The sequence below is a fragment of the Lipotes vexillifer genome, unplaced genomic scaffold, assembly GCF_000442215.2.
Source record: "Lipotes vexillifer unplaced genomic scaffold, Lipotes_vexillifer_v1.1 scaffold1486, whole genome shotgun sequence".
Lineage (NCBI taxonomy): Eukaryota > Metazoa > Chordata > Mammalia > Artiodactyla > Lipotidae > Lipotes > Lipotes vexillifer.
In genome coordinates, this window is record NW_006779719.1 from 596,635 (window position 1) to 614,678 (window position 18,044).

General features: G+C 35.7%; 1 protein-coding gene across 1 annotated transcript in view; it reads left to right on the plus strand.

Moving 5' to 3' along the window:
* JAK2 (Janus kinase 2) overlaps positions 1-17,558 on the plus strand; it is a 140,996-nt gene extending 123,438 nt beyond the window's left edge. The window contains exons 21-25 of the mRNA XM_007452926.1: positions 254-378; positions 550-722; positions 14,135-14,252; positions 15,995-16,108; positions 16,361-17,558. Of these exons, the coding sequence (XP_007452988.1) occupies positions 254-378; positions 550-722; positions 14,135-14,252; positions 15,995-16,108; positions 16,361-16,468 (638 nt within the window). The 3' untranslated portion in view covers positions 16,469-17,558. The remainder of the gene's footprint in view (positions 1-253; positions 379-549; positions 723-14,134; positions 14,253-15,994; positions 16,109-16,360) is intronic.
* The last annotated feature ends 486 nt before the right edge of the window (positions 17,559-18,044 follow it).

The following is an 18,044-nucleotide window of genomic DNA, read 5'->3' on the forward strand; positions in this document are numbered from 1 at the left end:
CTCTCCTGTTGTGGAGCACAGGCTCCGGACGCACAGGCTCAGTGGCCATGGCTCACAGGCCCAGCCGCTCCGTGGCATGTGGGATATTCCCGGACCGGGGCATGAACCCATGTCCCCTGCATCGGCAGGCGGACTCTCAACCACTGCGCCACCAGGGAAGCCCTTTAAGTCATTTTTATACAGTTGTTTTCTAATAGTTCATCAGTAAAGTATAAAAGAGTAAAATGTTATGTTCTCATTTGTGTGTTAATAGGCCGGCGTAATCTAAGATTAATTATGGAATATTTACCATATGGAAGTTTACGAGACTATCTCCAAAAACATAAAGAACGGATAGATCATAAAAAACTTCTTCAGTACACATCTCAGATATGCAAGGTACCTAATATCCTGGCTGTTTGTTGTAGATGAAGAGAATATGTTGAAGTAATTATTAAGAAATCCTCTAAGGTTTTTCTTAGATAATTAAGGGAGTAGAAAGATACAAGACTATTTAAATTGTTTATGTTTATAAAGCTAGCTGAAAGAAAAATGTTATTTTATTCATAGGGTATGGAGTATCTTGGTACAAAAAGGTATATCCACAGGGATCTGGCAACAAGGAATATATTGGTGGAGAATGAAAACAGAGTTAAAATAGGAGATTTTGGCTTAACCAAAGTGTTGCCACAAGGCAAAGAATACTACAAAGTGAAAGAACCTGGTGAAAGTCCCATATTCTGGTGAGTATATTTTAGTACAGTAAAATGAAGTTTTGGAGCACAAACTTCAAACTTTATTTTTACTATTAATAGTTGTCATTTATATATTTATAGTAATAATCAATGAAGTTATTTCCTATGTTCTCCTCTGGGAATTTTATGGTTTTAGGTCATACATTCAAGTCTTTAATCTATTTTGAGTTAATTTTTGTATGTGGTGTAACACAGTGGTCTAATTTCATTCTTTTGCACGTGTCTGTCCAGTTTTCCCAACACCCTTTATTGAAGAGACTGTCCTTTCTCCATTGTATGTTCTTTGCTCTTTTATTATAATTTAATTGTCCATATATATATGGGTTTATTTCTGGGCTCTCAGTTCTGTTTGGTTGATCTGAGTGTCTGTTTTTATGCCAGTACCAACCTGTTTTGATCACTGTGGCTTTGTAGCATATCTTGAAATCAGGGAGCATGCTACCTCCAGCTTTGTTCTTCTTTCTCAAGGTTGTTCCCTTTCTCAAGGGATCTTTTGCGGTTTCATACAAATTTTAGAATTTGTGCTAGTTCTGTGAAATATGTCATTGGAATTTTGATAAGAATTGCATTAAATCTGTAGATTGCTTTGGGTAGTATGGACATTTTAACAATATTAAGTCTTCCAATCCATGAGCATGGACTGTCTTCCCATTTAATTGTGCCTTCTTTGATTTCTTTTATCAGTGTCTTAAACAGTTTTCACTGTACAGGTCATTCACCTCCTTGGTTGAATTTATTCCTAGATATTCTTTTTGATACAGTGGTAAATGGGATCGCTTTAATTTCTCTTTCTGTTAGTTTGCTATTAGTGTATTGAAATGTCACTGGCTTGTGTATATTGATTTTTTGTTTTTGGTATCCTGTGACTTTACTGAATTTATTAGTTCTAACAGTTTTTTTTTTTTTTTTTCGTGGAGTCTTTAGGGTTTTCTCTATATAGTATAATGCCATCTTCAAATATTGACAGTTTTACTTCCTCCTTTCCAATTTGGATGCCTTTTCTTTCTTTTTCTTGCTTAATTGCTGTGACTAGAATTTCCAATACTGTGTTGAATAAAAGTGGTGAGAGTGGGCATCCTTGTCCTGTTTCTGATCTTAGAGGGAAGGCTTTCAGGTTTTCATTGTTGAGTATGATGTAAACTGTGGGTTTGTCATATACGGCCTTTATTATGTTGAGGTAGGTTCCCTCTATACCCACTTTGTTGAGAGTTTTTATCATAAGTGGATGGTAGAATCTTATCAGTTGCTTTTTCTGCATCTGTTGAGACAATCGTATGGTATTTATCCTTCATTTTGTTCATGCAGATGTTGAACCATCCTTACAGCCCTGGAATAAATCCCACTTGATCATGGGATATGATCCTTTTGGTGTATTGCTGAATTCAGTTTGCTAATATTTTGTTGAGGATTTTTGCATCTATGCTCATCCAGGTATTGGCCTGTAATTTATTTTTTTGCGGTGTCCTTGTCTGGTTTTGGTATTAGGGTAATGTTGGCCTCATAACATGTTTAGATGTGTTCCCTCCTCTTCAGTTTTTTTGGAAGAATTGAGAAGGAAAAGTATTGAATCTTATGTGAATGTTTGGAAGAATTCATCAGTGAAGCTGTCTGTTTCCTGGACTTGGCGTTTGTCGGAAGTTTTTTGATTACTGACTTAGTCTCCTTACTATTCAGGACTATTCAGGCTTTCTATTTCTGTTTCTTCACGATTCAGTCCTGGTAGATTATATGTTTCTAGGAATTTGTTCTTTCTAGGTTGTTCACTTTGTTGGCATATAATTGTTTGTAGTATTCTCTTATTATCCTTTGTATTTCTGTGGTATCAGTTGTGACTTGTCCTCTTTCGTTTCTAATTTTATTTATTTGAGCCCTCTCCTTTATTTTCTTGGTTAGTCTAGCTAAAGGCTTCTTGATTTGTTTATCTTCTCAGAGAACCAGCTCTTGGTTTTATTGATCTGTTCTATTCTATTGTCTCTTTAGTCTCTATTTCTGCCCTCATCTTATTATTTCCTTCCTTCTACTACCTTTGGGCTTTGGTCTTTTTCTAGTTCCTTTAGGTGCAAATTCAGGTTGTTTATTTGAGACTTTACTTGTTTCTTGAGGTAGGCCTGTATTGCTAGGAACTTCCTTCCTAGAACCACTTTTGCTGCATTCCATAGATTTTGGTGTGCTTTATTTTTGTTTTTATTTGTCCCTAGGCTTTTCTTCTTTTTTCTCCTTTGATTTCTTCATTGACCCATTAGATGTTTAGTCACATGTTGTTTAATCTTCATGTTTTTGTGGTTTTCCAATTTTCTTATTGTGATTCCTAGTTTCATACCATTATAGTTGGAAAACATGCTTGATACGATTTCAGTCTTCTTGAATTACTGGGACAAGTTGTAGGCTAACACATGATCTATCCTGGAGAATGTTCCATGTGCACCTTAGAAGAATGTGTAGTCTGCTGCTTCTGGATAGAGTATTCTGAACATATCTGTAAACTCCATCTTATCTAATGTGTCATTTAAGGCCAAATATCTCCTTTTTGATTGATTTTTTTGTGAATGATCTATCCATTGCTGTACGCGGGGTGTTAAAATCCCCTACTATTATTATATTGCTTTTAATTTCTCCCTGTAGGGCCAATAATATTTGCTTTGTATATTTTGGTGTTCCTACGTAGTGTGCATATATATTTATGTTTTATCTTCTTGCTGGATTGACCCCTTTATCATTGTATAGTGCCTTTCTTTGTCTTTTATTACAGTCTTTGTTTTAAAGTCTGTTTTATCTGCTGTGAGTATCGCTACACCAGCTTTCTTTTCATTACTTTTTCCTCACATCCAGTCTGTGGGTGTCTTTACTTCTGAAACAGATCTCTAGGCAGCATATAGATGGGTCTTGGTTTTTTTTTTTTAATCTATTCAGCCACTATATGTCTTTATATTGGCTAATTTAGTCCATTTACATTTAAAGTAATTGATAGGTATGTACTTACTGTCATTTTGTTTATTGTTTTCTGGCTGTTTTTATAGTTCCTCTCTGTTCCTTTCTTCTTTCTGTCTTCCCTTTGGTTTGCTGGATTTTTTACAGGCCAATACCTGGATGAACATAGATGCAAAAATCCCATGTGGCTGCTGGATTTTTTTTAGTATTATGTTTAGATTCCATTCTCATTTTCTTTTCTTTGTGTACTGTAAGATTTTTCTTTGTGGTTACTGTGGTGTTCACATATAACATTGTATGTATATAGCAGTGTCTTCTAAGTTGATAACAACTTAAAATGTAAAGCAAAGCTTTACATTTTTACTCTCCCCCCACCACATTTTATATTTTTGATGATGCCTTTTTATTTTATTTGTTTATTTTTTTTGCAGTACGCAGGCCCCTCACTGTTGTGGCCTCTCCCGTTGCAGAGCACAGGCTCCGGACGCGCAGGCTCAGCGGCCATGGCGCACGGGCCCGGCTGCTCCGTGGCGTGTGGGATCTTCCCGGACCGGGGCGCGAACCCATGTTCCCTGCATCGGCAGGCGGACTCTCAACCACTGCGCCACCAGGGAAGCCCTGATGATGCCTTTTGCATATTCTTATTTTATGCTTCCCTTAAGTATTACTGTAACTTGAGTTAACTTTACTACTTTTGTCTTCAAACTTGCTTTATAAGTGACTGAGCCACTACCTTTACTATATGTTTTCCCCTGAGATTTTTACTTTCATATATTTTCTTATTATTAATTAGTGCCATTTCTTTTTTAGCCTAGAGAAGTCCCTTTAACATTTCTTATAAGGCCAGTTTAGTGGTGATGAAATCCTTTAGCTTTTGCTTATTTGTAAAACTCTTCATCTCTTCTTCAGTTCTGATTGATAATCTTGACTGGTAGAATTGGTAGAGAATTTTTGGTTGGAGAGTTTTTCCTTTCAGCATTTTGAATAGGTCATCCACTTCTTTCTGGCTGATAAAGTTTCTGCTGAAAAATCTGCTGATTTGGGGATTTCCCTTGTACTTAATATTAATAGATAGTGTTTTGGGGGTTTGGGGTGCTTTTTGTTTGTTTGTTTTTGCTGCTTTTAAGATTCTTTATCCTTAACTTTTACCATCTTAATTGTAATGTGTTTTGGTATGGTTCTCTCTGGGTTCATCTTATTTGGAACTTTCTGAAATTCTTAGACCCAGAATGTCTGCTTCCTTCCCCAGATTAGGGAAGTTTTCATTCATTATTTCTTCAAAATTTTCTGACCTTTTCTCTCTTTCTCTTTTCCTCTGGGACCCCTATAATGTGAATCCTGTTCTGCTTGATGTTGTTCCAGAAGTCTCTTAAGGTATATTCACTTTTTAAAATTCCTTTTTCATTTTGCAACTGTGTCTGGGTGATTTCTATTTGTTTCATCTTCCAGCTTGCTGATTCGTTCTTCTGCTTCATCAAGTCTTCTGTTGAAACCCTCAAGTGTATTTTTCAGTTTAGTTATAACTTCTATTTAGTACTTTCTTATATTTTCTACCTCTTTGTTGAAGTTCTTGCTGTGTTTATCCATTCTTCTTCTGAGTTCAGTGAGCATTTTTATGACCATTGCCTTGAACTCTTTGTTGAGTGAGTTGCTTAGCTCCATTTCATTAATGTCTTTTGTCTTTTTCTTTGGTTTGGAACATATTCCTCTGCCTTCTGATGTTGCATAACTTTCTCTGTTTGTCTAAATTCATTAGGTGAAACAGCTACCTCTTCCAGTCTTGTTCTTGTGTAGGAGATAATCCATAGGGCCCAGAAGCACAATCTCCCTGGCCACCAGACCCAGGCACTCACGGGTGTTCTTTTTTTTTTTTTTTTTTTTTCCTTGCGTTAGGCGGGCCTCTCACTGTTGTGGCCTCTCCCATTTGCGGACCACAGGCTCCGGACGCGCAGGCTCAGCGGCCATGGCTCACGGGCCCAGCCGCTCCGCGGCATGTGGGATCTTCCCGAAACGGGGCACGAACCCGCGTCTCCTGCATCGGCAGGCGGACTCTCAAGCACTGCGCCACCAGGGAAGCCCTCACGGGTGTTCTTCACGCGGACTGTGCACACCTACAAGCTGTGGTGGGGCTGCTGCTATGATGCGGGATGTGTGGGATTTGGGGTGCTTACCTGCTGGTTGTAGTGAGCTGTTGCATAGTGTGGACTGGGTTTGGGGCACTTGCTCATCCCAGTTATGGTGCAGCTAGTGTGTGGGGAGGGTGGGGTATTGTGTGTTTGTCCAGCCCAATTGTGGTATGACATCTGCACTGGGTAGGCGGCACTCAAGGTACTCGCTTTGGCTCAGTTGTGGTTCAGGGTGGGAGGAGCACACCCACTGGTGCTAGGAGGCTAGAAGAAGGGCACCAAAAATAGTGCCCACTAGCTGTATCACCAGCAAGTTAGAATGAGGTTTCAAAGATGTCAACTACCAGTGCTTTTGTCTCCAGAGAAAGTCCCGTTAGGTTCCTGCCTCTCTAGCAGCTGCTCTAAGATCAGTAAGTAGGTCTCCCTCACTTATGGTGTAGGTGTTTTCACACTGTTGTTTTTGTGCTGTTTCTCAGGGTAGATGGGTCTGTGTGAGCTCTTTAAGAGCGGGTTCTTTGTTCCCTACAGTTATGTGGTTCTCCTGGACTTACTTCCCATTGATTTTCGAAAACAGATGTTTTAGGGGCTCATGTTCCCAGTGCTGCACTCAAGGGTTGAGGTATGTGATTTGGAGCTCAATCCCTTTACTCCCTCTTTTTTTTTACTCCAAAAAGTTACATATTTTTGTGATCCTTCTGATTTGCTCCTGGGATGGGGTCCTGGGTGGGACTGTCTCTCTGCCTTTCCTGCCTGTTTCAGTGAGTCTCTTTTATCTTTTGTTGTGGAGGTGCTGTTCATCTAGTTATCAGATACTTTTCAGAGGAAAATTACTTCATGTGTAGCTGTAAATTTGATGTGTCTATGGGAGGAGGTGAGCTCAGAGTCTTCTTAGGCTGCCATCTTGAACCCCTTACACAGGAGAATGATTTATAATGGCATTGTGACTGTGTTTTAAAGAAGACTGCTTATGTTTTAGAGATGCATACTGGGATAGTTATGGTATGAAATATGGTTGAAATACTGTCATATCCAGAACTCATTTCATATAAATACTGTTGTGTGCAGGTGGGGAGTAGTAGATAAAACAAGGTGGGCAATGAATTTAGCTAAATGACAGGTACATGGTTGTTCATTGTTCTCTAATTTGTATATGTTTGAAGTTTTTTATAATACTAAAAACATTTTAAAGGAATATCCTGATGATAATTGTGAGCATTAGCATTATCTAATTATTTTTAGGGTTTAAGTGAAACTAGAAAATAAGACTTATCTAAACTTGACTGTCTTCTTTTGGTCATATCCCCAGTGATACATGAATTTCATTCTGTTTTTCCAGAATGAGAAATTAGAGAAGTTAAATGGAATTAACTAGCAATCCATAATGATTAGTTATATGGATTTCCAGTGATTTTGGCATACTTAGTGAATACAATTTAATAAATACTTATTAAGCACCTACTTATAAAGCACGTATTGTGTTCCAAACACCATACAAGGAAATTGGAATAAGAAGATGGGATCAGCATCAGAAATAAAAAGAACTGTCCCTTACAAGGAAGGCTGAACTAAGTGGAAAAGTTTGATACAGCGTGGAAGTTCAAATGACAGGTCCACTATCCATAATCCTTTACCTTTTAAGGTCTCTTAGTTTAGGAAAAATCAAATGTGTAATCCAGTCATTGCAATGCAGTATGTAAGTGCAATAATGAAGATGATGATGCAAAAACATTAGAGTGCAGTAATTCTGCTGAGGGTTTAAATTAATCAGAGAAAACCACAACTAAAAGATGACATTTCAACTATTGATTAATAGTTCACCAGATGGACAAGAGGAAGGGTATTCCATGAGGAGGATGACAAGAACAACAGGATAAGCAGGGTTGTAAGTGAATGGTGTTACCACAGAACAAACGGAATAATACTGCGTTCTGTGTGCCATGTTAGTGCATTCAGACATTATTCATTAGACAGTGTGCAGGTGGGATATTAGAGGCTTTATCCAGGGATAATAGTGAGATTCATATTTTAGGAAGATAGCTCTACTTTTGGTGGAGAACAGCAGTTCTCAAAGTTTGGGGACCTCTGGTACACCCTTTAGGGAGTCTGTGAGGTCAGAAGTATTTTTATAATAATACTAAGATGTTATTCCCCTTTTTCACTCTCATTTTACACATACAGTGGAATACTACTCAGCCTTAAAAAATAATGAAATTTTGCCATTTGCAGCAACATAGATGGACTTAGAGGGTATTGTGCTGGGTGAAATAAGTCAGAGAAAGACAAATACTGTATGACACCACTTATATGTAGAATCTAAAAAATACAACTAGTGAACATAACAAAAAAAGCAGCATACTCACAGATATAGAGAACAAACTAGTGGTTACCAGTAGGGAGGGGCAATATAGGGATGGAGGAATGGGAGGTACAAACCATTGGGTATAAGATAGGCCAGGAGTCCCCAACCTTTTTGGCACCAAGGACCAATTTCGTGGAAGAAAGTTCTTCCACGGTGGGGGGAGGGCAGTGGATGGTTCAGGCAGTAATGGGAGCAATGGTGGGGATGGTTCAGGCAGTAACGCTAGTCATGGGGGATGATGGGGAGCGGCAGATGAAGCTTCACTCACTCACCTGCCACTCACCTCCTGCTGTGTGGCCCGGTTCCTAACAGGCTGCGGACCGGTAGTGGTCCACAGCCCGGGAGTTAGGGCCTTTTGAGATATAGGCTACAAGGATGTATTGTTCAACATGGGGAATATAGCCAGTATTTTGTAATAACTGTAAATGAAGTATAACCTTTAAAAATTGTATAAAATTTTTTTTAAAAAACCACTCACAGAAAATGTCTTCTATTAAACCAACATTAAAGAAACTAATAAAAATGTAAAACATACTACTCTAAATACAAAATTTTTTGTTTTGGAAAATAGTTATTTTTTTATAAAAATGTTATTTATGCTAACATTACTGGGTTTATACTTTTACACTTCCTTGATTTTGAAATCTAAAATGGTAAATATTGGTAAATACAACCCACATAAACGAAAGCTTTGGGGGCACTTCAGTAACTTTTAAGAGTATAGGGGACTTCAGACCAAAAGTTTTGAGAACTAGAGGTATAGAAGGGACATTGTATTGAGAAGAGGCTAACAGCAGAGAGAAGACTAGTTAGGCAACTTTTGCAGGAATCTAGGTCATTGATTTTCAAACCCTTTGTGCATATATACCCACTGAAAGAATTATCAAAAGCTATATTCTTTCTGGCACATTTTAAAATTGATAGCTATTTTTTTCCTTTGTAAATTTAGATGGTTGTAAATAATATATTTTATAAAGTATTGTAAATAATGACATTGAAGTATGGTACATCAATCTTTTAGATGTATACAAGGAAATCCAGACACCGCAGCAATTTGATACCCATTGTCATCCACTTAAAAATGTATAGGAACAGACTTGCTTCTTGATAGAAACTTTGCATTATTCCTTTTTCTTCTTAAAATTATATTTCCACTTCCCATCTCAAAATTTTGTATAATGTATTATATTTTGTACTTGGAAAATCTTGTGATTACCTATCTCTGTTGTAACCAAAATACATATATAAATTTAAATTAATTTTAAAATTTCCTATGACCACAAAAAAAAGTATTCACCTTTTTCTTTCTGATTAAGTTATCATCGAAGTTACTGCCAGGATGCAATTTCCAAAGCAATATAAATGAATTACTAATTTGGATAATTCTTTAAAATTTTTTATTGGAGACATTTCTTTTTAAAAAAATTTTTTTAACATCTTTATTGGAGTATAATTGCTTTAAAATGGTGTGTTAGTTTCTGCTTTATAACAAAGTGAATCAGCTATACGTATACATATATCCCCATATCCCCTTCCTCTTGCATTGGAGACATTTCTTAATAAATGGAGCTTTTCTTTCCCCTCCAACTAGTCCATATATCCTTAGATAAGTATTATTTACTTCTATAATGGGACCAGATTCAACATAAATTCTAATTTTATTTCTGTATTTGTAAACATGGAGAAAACTTTTTTGTATAAATAAAGAGATGGGAAAGAAAGAAAGGAGTTTTGTCATAACAATGTCACTCATTTCTGTGACTCCTGATACGTACGTAGCAAAACAGTATATAGTGATCTACCAGTAAAATTTGTTAGCTGGCAATTTCATTAGATCCATTCTTTTTTCAGTTTCATTGAAAACAAAGAATTAAACCCACTTGATTTTCAAAAGTGGATTTACTACCCAATCATTAGAGTCATTCATTTTCTGTTTCTGGGAAGTATACCAAAAATCTTTTAAAATTAGTTCAAATTATGATATTACTCTCATTTAGAGGCATCTTGTTTAAACTGATACATTCATAAAATAGAATATTGTTAGTTTCAATACAGTAGTTTTTAATAACATCTTTTATCACATTTTTAATATGTGATTTAAATACGGCAAACCCTTGCACTGCCTCAAAGATTGAGTCACTTAATGAAGCGTGTCCTTCATTACAATCTATTTGGCAATGCCAGGCCTCATAAACAAATACACTTAATTTCCAACAGAAAAGGTCTTACTTCATTTTCAAGTAAGTATATTAATGTTATGAAATATTATTTTAAAAAACAGATATAGGGCTTCCCTGGTGGCGCAGTGCTTGAGAGTCCGCCTGCCGATGCAGGAGACGCGGGTTCGTGCCCCGTTTCGGGAAGATCCCACATGCCGCGGAGCGGCTGGGCCCGTGAGCCATGGCCGCTGAGCCTGCGCGTCCGGAGCCTGTGCTCTGCAAATGGGAGAGGCCACAACAGTGAGAGGCCCGCATAACGCAAGAAAAAAAAAAAAAAAAAAAAAAAAAAAAACAGATATAAATTGCAGAACAACACATGTGCAGGCATGTTTACAGTGAAGCTAACAAAGCATATCCACCAGAGTGCCTTCCTTTCAAGATTCCTTCTTTTCTAATTTTAAATATTCACTTTCACACCTCATTTTATACTTTTTGTCATAAAGAAAGCCCCTAAAACTTTGGGCCCAGTATTTCTCCCTGCATATCTGTAAAGACTAACCACAAGGGCAGTCAGGATAAGCTTAAGATGATATATATCTAATATAATTAATTTCATAATTAAGTTATGAAAATAAGATAAACCACTTCTCATTACTTAATTTCTAATAAATAATACAGAATAAAATATAGTTAAGATTATAATTTATGAAGTAAGGCATATGGTAAAAGGCCTGTTATTCCTTCAGTAAATGTTTTGGGGAGATTGAACTCTGATGTTTGACTTTGGGGAATCACTAATAAGCTTGTATAAAAACCAGAAAGAACATTTTCATCTTGGTCAAAATTTTCTTATGTATTTAATGAAAAAAGAAAGCCATATACTGCTAAAAACTAATCAGATGGAGAGTTGACATACAGTTTTATTTTTATATTAGCAAGTAAAAATATTAAATATGTTTTATATAATGAAATGAGGTTAACTAAGTTTTATATAAATATTTCAGAATGAGTTGATAGAATAGATTTTAGCTAATTTGTTGAGTAACACTAAACCTATAGTCTGAAAGAAATCACATATTTTTTATCCATAGGATTTAGCCATCATATCTTTAAAAAAATACAGTTTCACTTAAAAGAATCATTGTCATCTATATTGCTTTTATTGTTCAAAAGTGTTCTTTGTTTAGCTAAGAGCATGTCCTGCGGGGTGGTATTAAGAAGAAATGCAGGGAAAATGCTTCTGCTAACGTATTTTTTTTAATTGTTCAGGCAGGGTTTTGGACTCATGGAGAATCCTTATACTGTTCTTGCTATAGAGCCCCTTGGAAAATCTTTGTATATCCTTGGGCTTATTACTCTTCACCTGGTTTGAAGATCTCTGTACTAGTCATGAGATAAGGATCTAACCTAAGGCTGTAATAGCAGTATTGGTTAGGAGACTGATTTGAGACATTTTTAAGACATACTTTAGGGGCTCAGTAGACTTGGGAGTGAAAGATGAGTCAAAAATAATTCTTAAGATTTCCAGTTTGGGGAGTTAGATTGTGATACCATTCATTGCATAGAGAAAATAAAATAATCAGCAAGTGTCAGAGAGGTGGGGATGGAGTTCTTTTTGCCTGTGCAGAACTTTAATATGGAAATGTTCAATAAGTCTGAAACACAAAAGAAAGGTCAAAGATAGGGTGGTTATAAATTTGGGAGACTGTAGTATATAAGTGAATGATACTACCTAAGGGAAATTTTTTTACAGAGAGGAAGAGATCTGGTGATGGAACCTTCGGGGAAAGTTTAACACAGGAAATAAACCTCTCCACAAAAGCAGAATAAAAAGAAAACAGTTTCATTACTGAATAAGCAGTAATCCAGAAAGTAATGTGCATCATAAGCAATCTGCTAAGAGATTACAAAAACAGAAAGAAATCTCGCCCTTTTATAAAATGGCCAAACAGATTCAACCCGTTACGTACATGTTCTCAGGATAAACAATAACTAGTTCTCAAGTAAGAGGACTTGACAGCACCATCTGTCACACATTGTTCATCCTAAATTCACTTAGTAATAGGAGTGCCCATCTGTTAGCTAACTGGCTTTATCCAAAAGAAAAATAAACTTCTCATATCTTTATGATAGGAGATAGTTTTGCAACTTGAAGGATACACCTGCCCAAGTTAGGCTCCTGCCCTGCCATTGAAACTGGGAGGTAAGGGCATGATAATCCTTAATGATTACATTCCAAAGAGGTGGTTCCCAGGTTCTTGAGAAAGACATTGCTGTATGTAAACCTGGCAAGAGGCTTTTAAGCAAAAGCTTTTAAAAAGATTTTTACATAAATTTCAAAGAGACAGAGAATTCACAATTTAAAATTTTCTAAAGTAAATGCTCTAAGAGGAGAGTCTTTTCTCTCCTTTTCTACATAGACTTTTTTTTTTTTTTTAACTTTGTATTTATCCTTACATAAGTAATGGGAAAGAGAAAAACAGCCTTGGAGATGAAGGGGGAAATTACAAAGAGTGCTTTCATGAAATCCACAGCAAGAGAATATTTTTCAAGGGTTGAGGGAGTAGTACTGCCTTCAAGGAGGTTATATTCCATTTGTGGGATAAAAGTAGCATATATTTTAAAATAACATAAATATGTAACTTTTAATAAAAACTAAATATAAAAAGAATATAACATTACATGGTTAATTGTATAAGTATAGACTATAAGTACTTTAGAATTTCAGTAGCATGAGGTCATTATGACCTTAAGTAGTCAGAGGAGGATTTCTGGGAGTTGGATTTTGAAGGAGAGGTTCATTTTATGTAATTCTTATTTTAAACCTCAGTCTAAAACAGATCTCCATTGCAATTCTCTATAATAGGATAAATTTAGCAATGGTACCATGATATTCATAATCCATTGGCCAAAATTCTCAGTTGAGTAGTGTTGATACTTGAGGATGACACCATTTTCCCCTATGACTTTCTGTTTTCTGTGCTCCCTCTCATAATCACCCTCTTTCAGATTAACAGGTTATTTCTTTTATATGTTAGTAGCTTCAAGTCTTCTCCAGCTTAAAAGGCACTTTTTCTCTAGGATTCTTATCTGGATTCATTTTAAGCTTAACTTGGAAAGATCAGCTTTTTTTCAGTTCTTGGAAGGTACTTTGCAGTTAACCCTGATGTTACTGAGACAAAAATTATTTTTTTTGGATTTTAGTTATCTTTGTGTTTTGGAGGTTCCCAAGCCCACCCTCAGGTTTGATGATTCACTAGGAGGACTCATAGGACTCAGCATACAGCCATAAGCATGGCTATGACTCATTATAGGAAAAGGATGCAAAGCAAAATCAGCAAAGAGAAAAGGTGTCTGGGGGAACACCTGGAAGAAACCAAGCACAAGTTTCTAAGTGTCCTCTCCGAGTAAAGTCATATGGGACACACTTAATTCCCCCAGCAATAAACTGTGACAACATGTGTGAAATGTCATCTACTAAGGAAGCTCATTAGAGACTCAGTGCCCACAGTTTTTATTGGGACTGGCCATGTAGACATTCTCTGCCTGGCACATTACCAAGATTCTAGACTCATTTGTTTGCAGAAATGGTTTAGGTACAGTGAGCCACTTTTATTATCATTTAGGGAATTGTGGAAACCCTCCTGAAATCTAAGATCCCAGGTACCGGTCAAGTGTCAACATTGCAAACAGACCTTTTTGAAGATGGCAGCCTCAGGCCTGCTGTGTTAACCCTTTTCTCTACAGCTTTTTTTTTTTTAATCCAATGATTTGCAGATAAAATCAAGAATTGACACATCAAGTAACTGTCTTTTAAATATACTACAGGTATGCGCCAGAATCACTGACAGAGAGCAAGTTTTCTGTGGCCTCAGATGTTTGGAGCTTTGGAGTGGTTCTGTATGAACTTTTCACATATATTGAGAAGAGTAAAAGCCCACCAGCGGTCAGTGTGCTTTTTATTTACTCTCAAGGTTTTTTCTTAACATGAGAAAATCTTTTTCCAAAGAATAATAGTAAGCTTAGGGTTATTTTAGAGCTCCCATTGCTTATTTGTAAGCCAGCAACCAACAAAATAATCCCAAACTTACTCATTAAATTAACTTGATGTTTTAAAAAGTGGGGATTGGAGTATTACTTAGTATATTTTCTTTTTTTTTTTTTTTTCTGCGGTACGCGGGCCTCTCACCATTGTGGCCTCTCCTGTAGTGGAGTACAGGCTCCAGACGCGCAGGCTCAGCAGCCATGGCTCACGGGCCCAGCTGCTCTGCGGCATGTGGGATCTTCCCGAACCGGGGTACGAACCTGTGTCCCCTGCATGGGCAGGTGGACTCTCAACCACTGCGCCACCAGGGAAGCCCTAGCATATTTTCTTAATATTATCTTCAGTAAATCCAATAAACTCATTCATTCCAGGAATTATTGCAAAAGTTAAACCTTTTAAAGTAATATTTTTTCTGCTCATTGTATAATTTTAATATAGGAAAGTATAAAAATAAAAATAATCTCTAATTCAACTACTCAGAAATAACCACTTTAATACCACTTTAATAACCACTTTAATATGTTTTCTTACAGGCTTTTAATTTTATATGTAAAAGCGAAATTTTATTAAAAAGATTTTTTATAACAGGTCATACTGTACAGTTTGCTATCCTGCTTTTTCATTACATATTATAGCATGGATATTTTCCTATATTAGTAAATATTTACTGCAAATATGACTTCTAATTCCTTGGTAGCATTTCATCATAAGGATATAATTTCTGGACAATTATTTTCCATTTTTCAGTCTTTTAAGTAACGCTTCATTAAACATAGTGCACATCCTTATATATATTTATGTTCATCTCTGGTTGTCATCTTAGAGAGTAAAAGTATAATTATAGGTGAAACGTTATGAACTCTTATAGGATTTTCATTATTTCAGAATGCTTTCCAGGAAAGCTGTACCAGATTAGACTCTCAGTAGCTATGCATAGGGGTATACGTTTTATCATTTGCCAGTGTTGACTATTATATTTCTACACAGTTTTGCCAAATTGATGGGAGAGAAGTTGTACCTATTTGATTTTAATTTGCATTTCTGTTATTAGTGTGATTGAATACATATTTATTGGGTGTTTGGGGTGAATCTGTGCGTGTGTGCATTGTATCCTCATGTACTTTGCCCATTTTTTTATATTGGTAATTTTTCTTACCAGTATGTAAGAGCTCTCTATGTTTAAATAAACGATGTGTTCATTGTAAATACTTCTCTAGCTTATGGTTCAGACTCCAATTTTATGAATTTTAAACATAGAACTTTTTCTCTCCATTCCATTTATGCTTAAATATTCATTCTGTATTTTTTTTTATTATGTCTTCTTTTACATTCAGCTTTTTATTTCAGCTGAAATGTAATATGATGTGTTAAAACAAAGTAAGTGTTTTTAGTTCACTGGTTTTGAACCTTTTCAGGGAATTTGTGCTGAGTATGTTACAGTTATGGGAATGGCATTATAGACGTTCCACGTTTAACAATCTTTTCTGAACTGTTTTTGAAGTTAAAATAGTCTGTTTTTAAAATGTTTCAAGGTAAGGAAACATACAGGACTTTTCCCATTTACTGGAAGAAGTTGAGAAAGAATTCTGATTCAAATTAAATGTACCAAAAATGTGTCATTGAAAAGTGGGTTTGTGTTTCAGGAATTTATGCGTATGATTGGCAATGACAAACAAGGACAGATGATTGTGTTTCATTTGATAGAACTCCTGAAGAATAATGGAAGATTACCAAGACCAGATGGATGCCCAGATGAGGTAACAAAAAGTTTTTTTTATCCACAGTAATCATGCATTTTCTTTCTCTCTTTACCCAAGGATTTCAGGTCAGTTTATGTAATTTAATTTGCTGAGGTTGTAGAAAAATAGCATAATCATGACTGTGGATATAGGTATATCCATGACACATGCCTGTACAGGCAAATTAAGTGGGAGTTATGAATTTATGTCTTCACCAATTAAAAGATGGCACTTTGTGTTCATTGTAAGTTTGTATTTTCCCTTTTACAGATTTATGTAATCATGACAGAATGCTGGAACAATAATGCAAACCAACGCCCCTCTTTCAGAGACCTAGCTCTTCGAGTTGATCAAATAAGAGACAGCATGGCTGAATGAAAGAAATGAACTTCACTCTGAGACCAAAATAGACTTATAGAACAAAGTGTTGTATTTCACATTACTGTGGACTGTTACTACATATATCATCATTATGTATATCATGACTTTAGCCAGCAAAAGTGTGGAAATATCTGCTCAGAGCTTTCAAAAGTTTCGTGAGTTTTTCTTCATGAGGACGCCAGCCAAAGACACTGATGAAAAGTCCTTAGCAAAGAGTTTTGTAAAAAGTTTCGTAAACCTAATCTGTCAGTTAATATCACCTTTGGCAAAAGAAGAAACTTAGACTTTTTTCAACTCAGAATTATGAGAGATGAAAAAATTGTAAATGTTTAATATGCACAGAATACGTATGTACAGTTTTTACCACAGTGAATGTATAATACCTTGGCATCTTGTGTGATGTTTTACACAAGGGCTGGTATTCATAAATAATGCTTTCTAATTTTTCCATAGTTGATCTATAATAACTTCACTGTACAAATTAAGATGCCCAGATAATTGAATAAGCACCTTTGTGTCCTTGTTTATCTATATCACTGGCCAGCAATATAAGCAGGTGTATACTTTTAGCTTGTTGTTGTATGTACTGTAAATATTTTTCAAAGCAAAGGGAACAAATGTTTAGTTTTATTTGTATAGGGAATTTCCCTGACTCTAAAGAATACATTTTGAAATGGAACAAGTTTACAAAGATATAACACAATCTATTTTCTTATTTCTCTCCCTTGTATCTGTTTGTGGCGAGTATGTTTTTTAAATAGAACTATCTCCAGGCTTTTCTAAGACTACAGTGAACAGTTTTCTTTTAAAATTTTGAGATGACAAATGCCAGGAATATTGTCATCCCTTGAGCTACTGGCTGCCAATAAGACTCTTCAATCCCTGGGACCTATAGTCATGGATTAAATTTAAGTGTAAGCCATAAAATAGATTGTTTTTCATATATATAAGCCTATTAAGATGCACAGTGGGTTAGGAATTTTTTTCTAAAGAATGTATATTTTAGGGATTTCAGAAATCTATTGCCGTTATAAAAGAGATTTTCTTTTGTTAGATTCTTACAAGGGAGAAATGAGAGTAAATTGGTAAAAAAAAAAAAAAAAGTATGCTTGTTAATTTTATTCAAGAATGCCAGTAGAAAATTCATAATGTCTTGAAGAAAAATCAGCATTTTTCAACTGAGTATACAGGGTCGTTTGTTACTGTTGTCGTTTGTTTTAGTGCTACTCCATTTTAGACACCATACCTAAAATATGGTAGGGTTTTTATCTGTGTGTTATTTATACAAAGTTTAAAATACTTGGCATTTTGGTTAAAAAGAAAATAGTTTCTTTATGTTCAATGCTATATGCTTTTTTTTTTTTTAACTTGAACTTCAGACTTTTGATTGTCTATTTTTTGGAGCTGGTTTTAAAATGAATATTATATAAGAAAAAATGCCTCACATATAAAGTTTGAGTTTTTTGTTGGAAGGAAAGGCAAGAAATGCTTTTTATGCTATCTTTAAAGCATTTTACCAAATAGTAGTTACACCAAATGCACAAATCATCTAAAATGATAATATATTAGATTT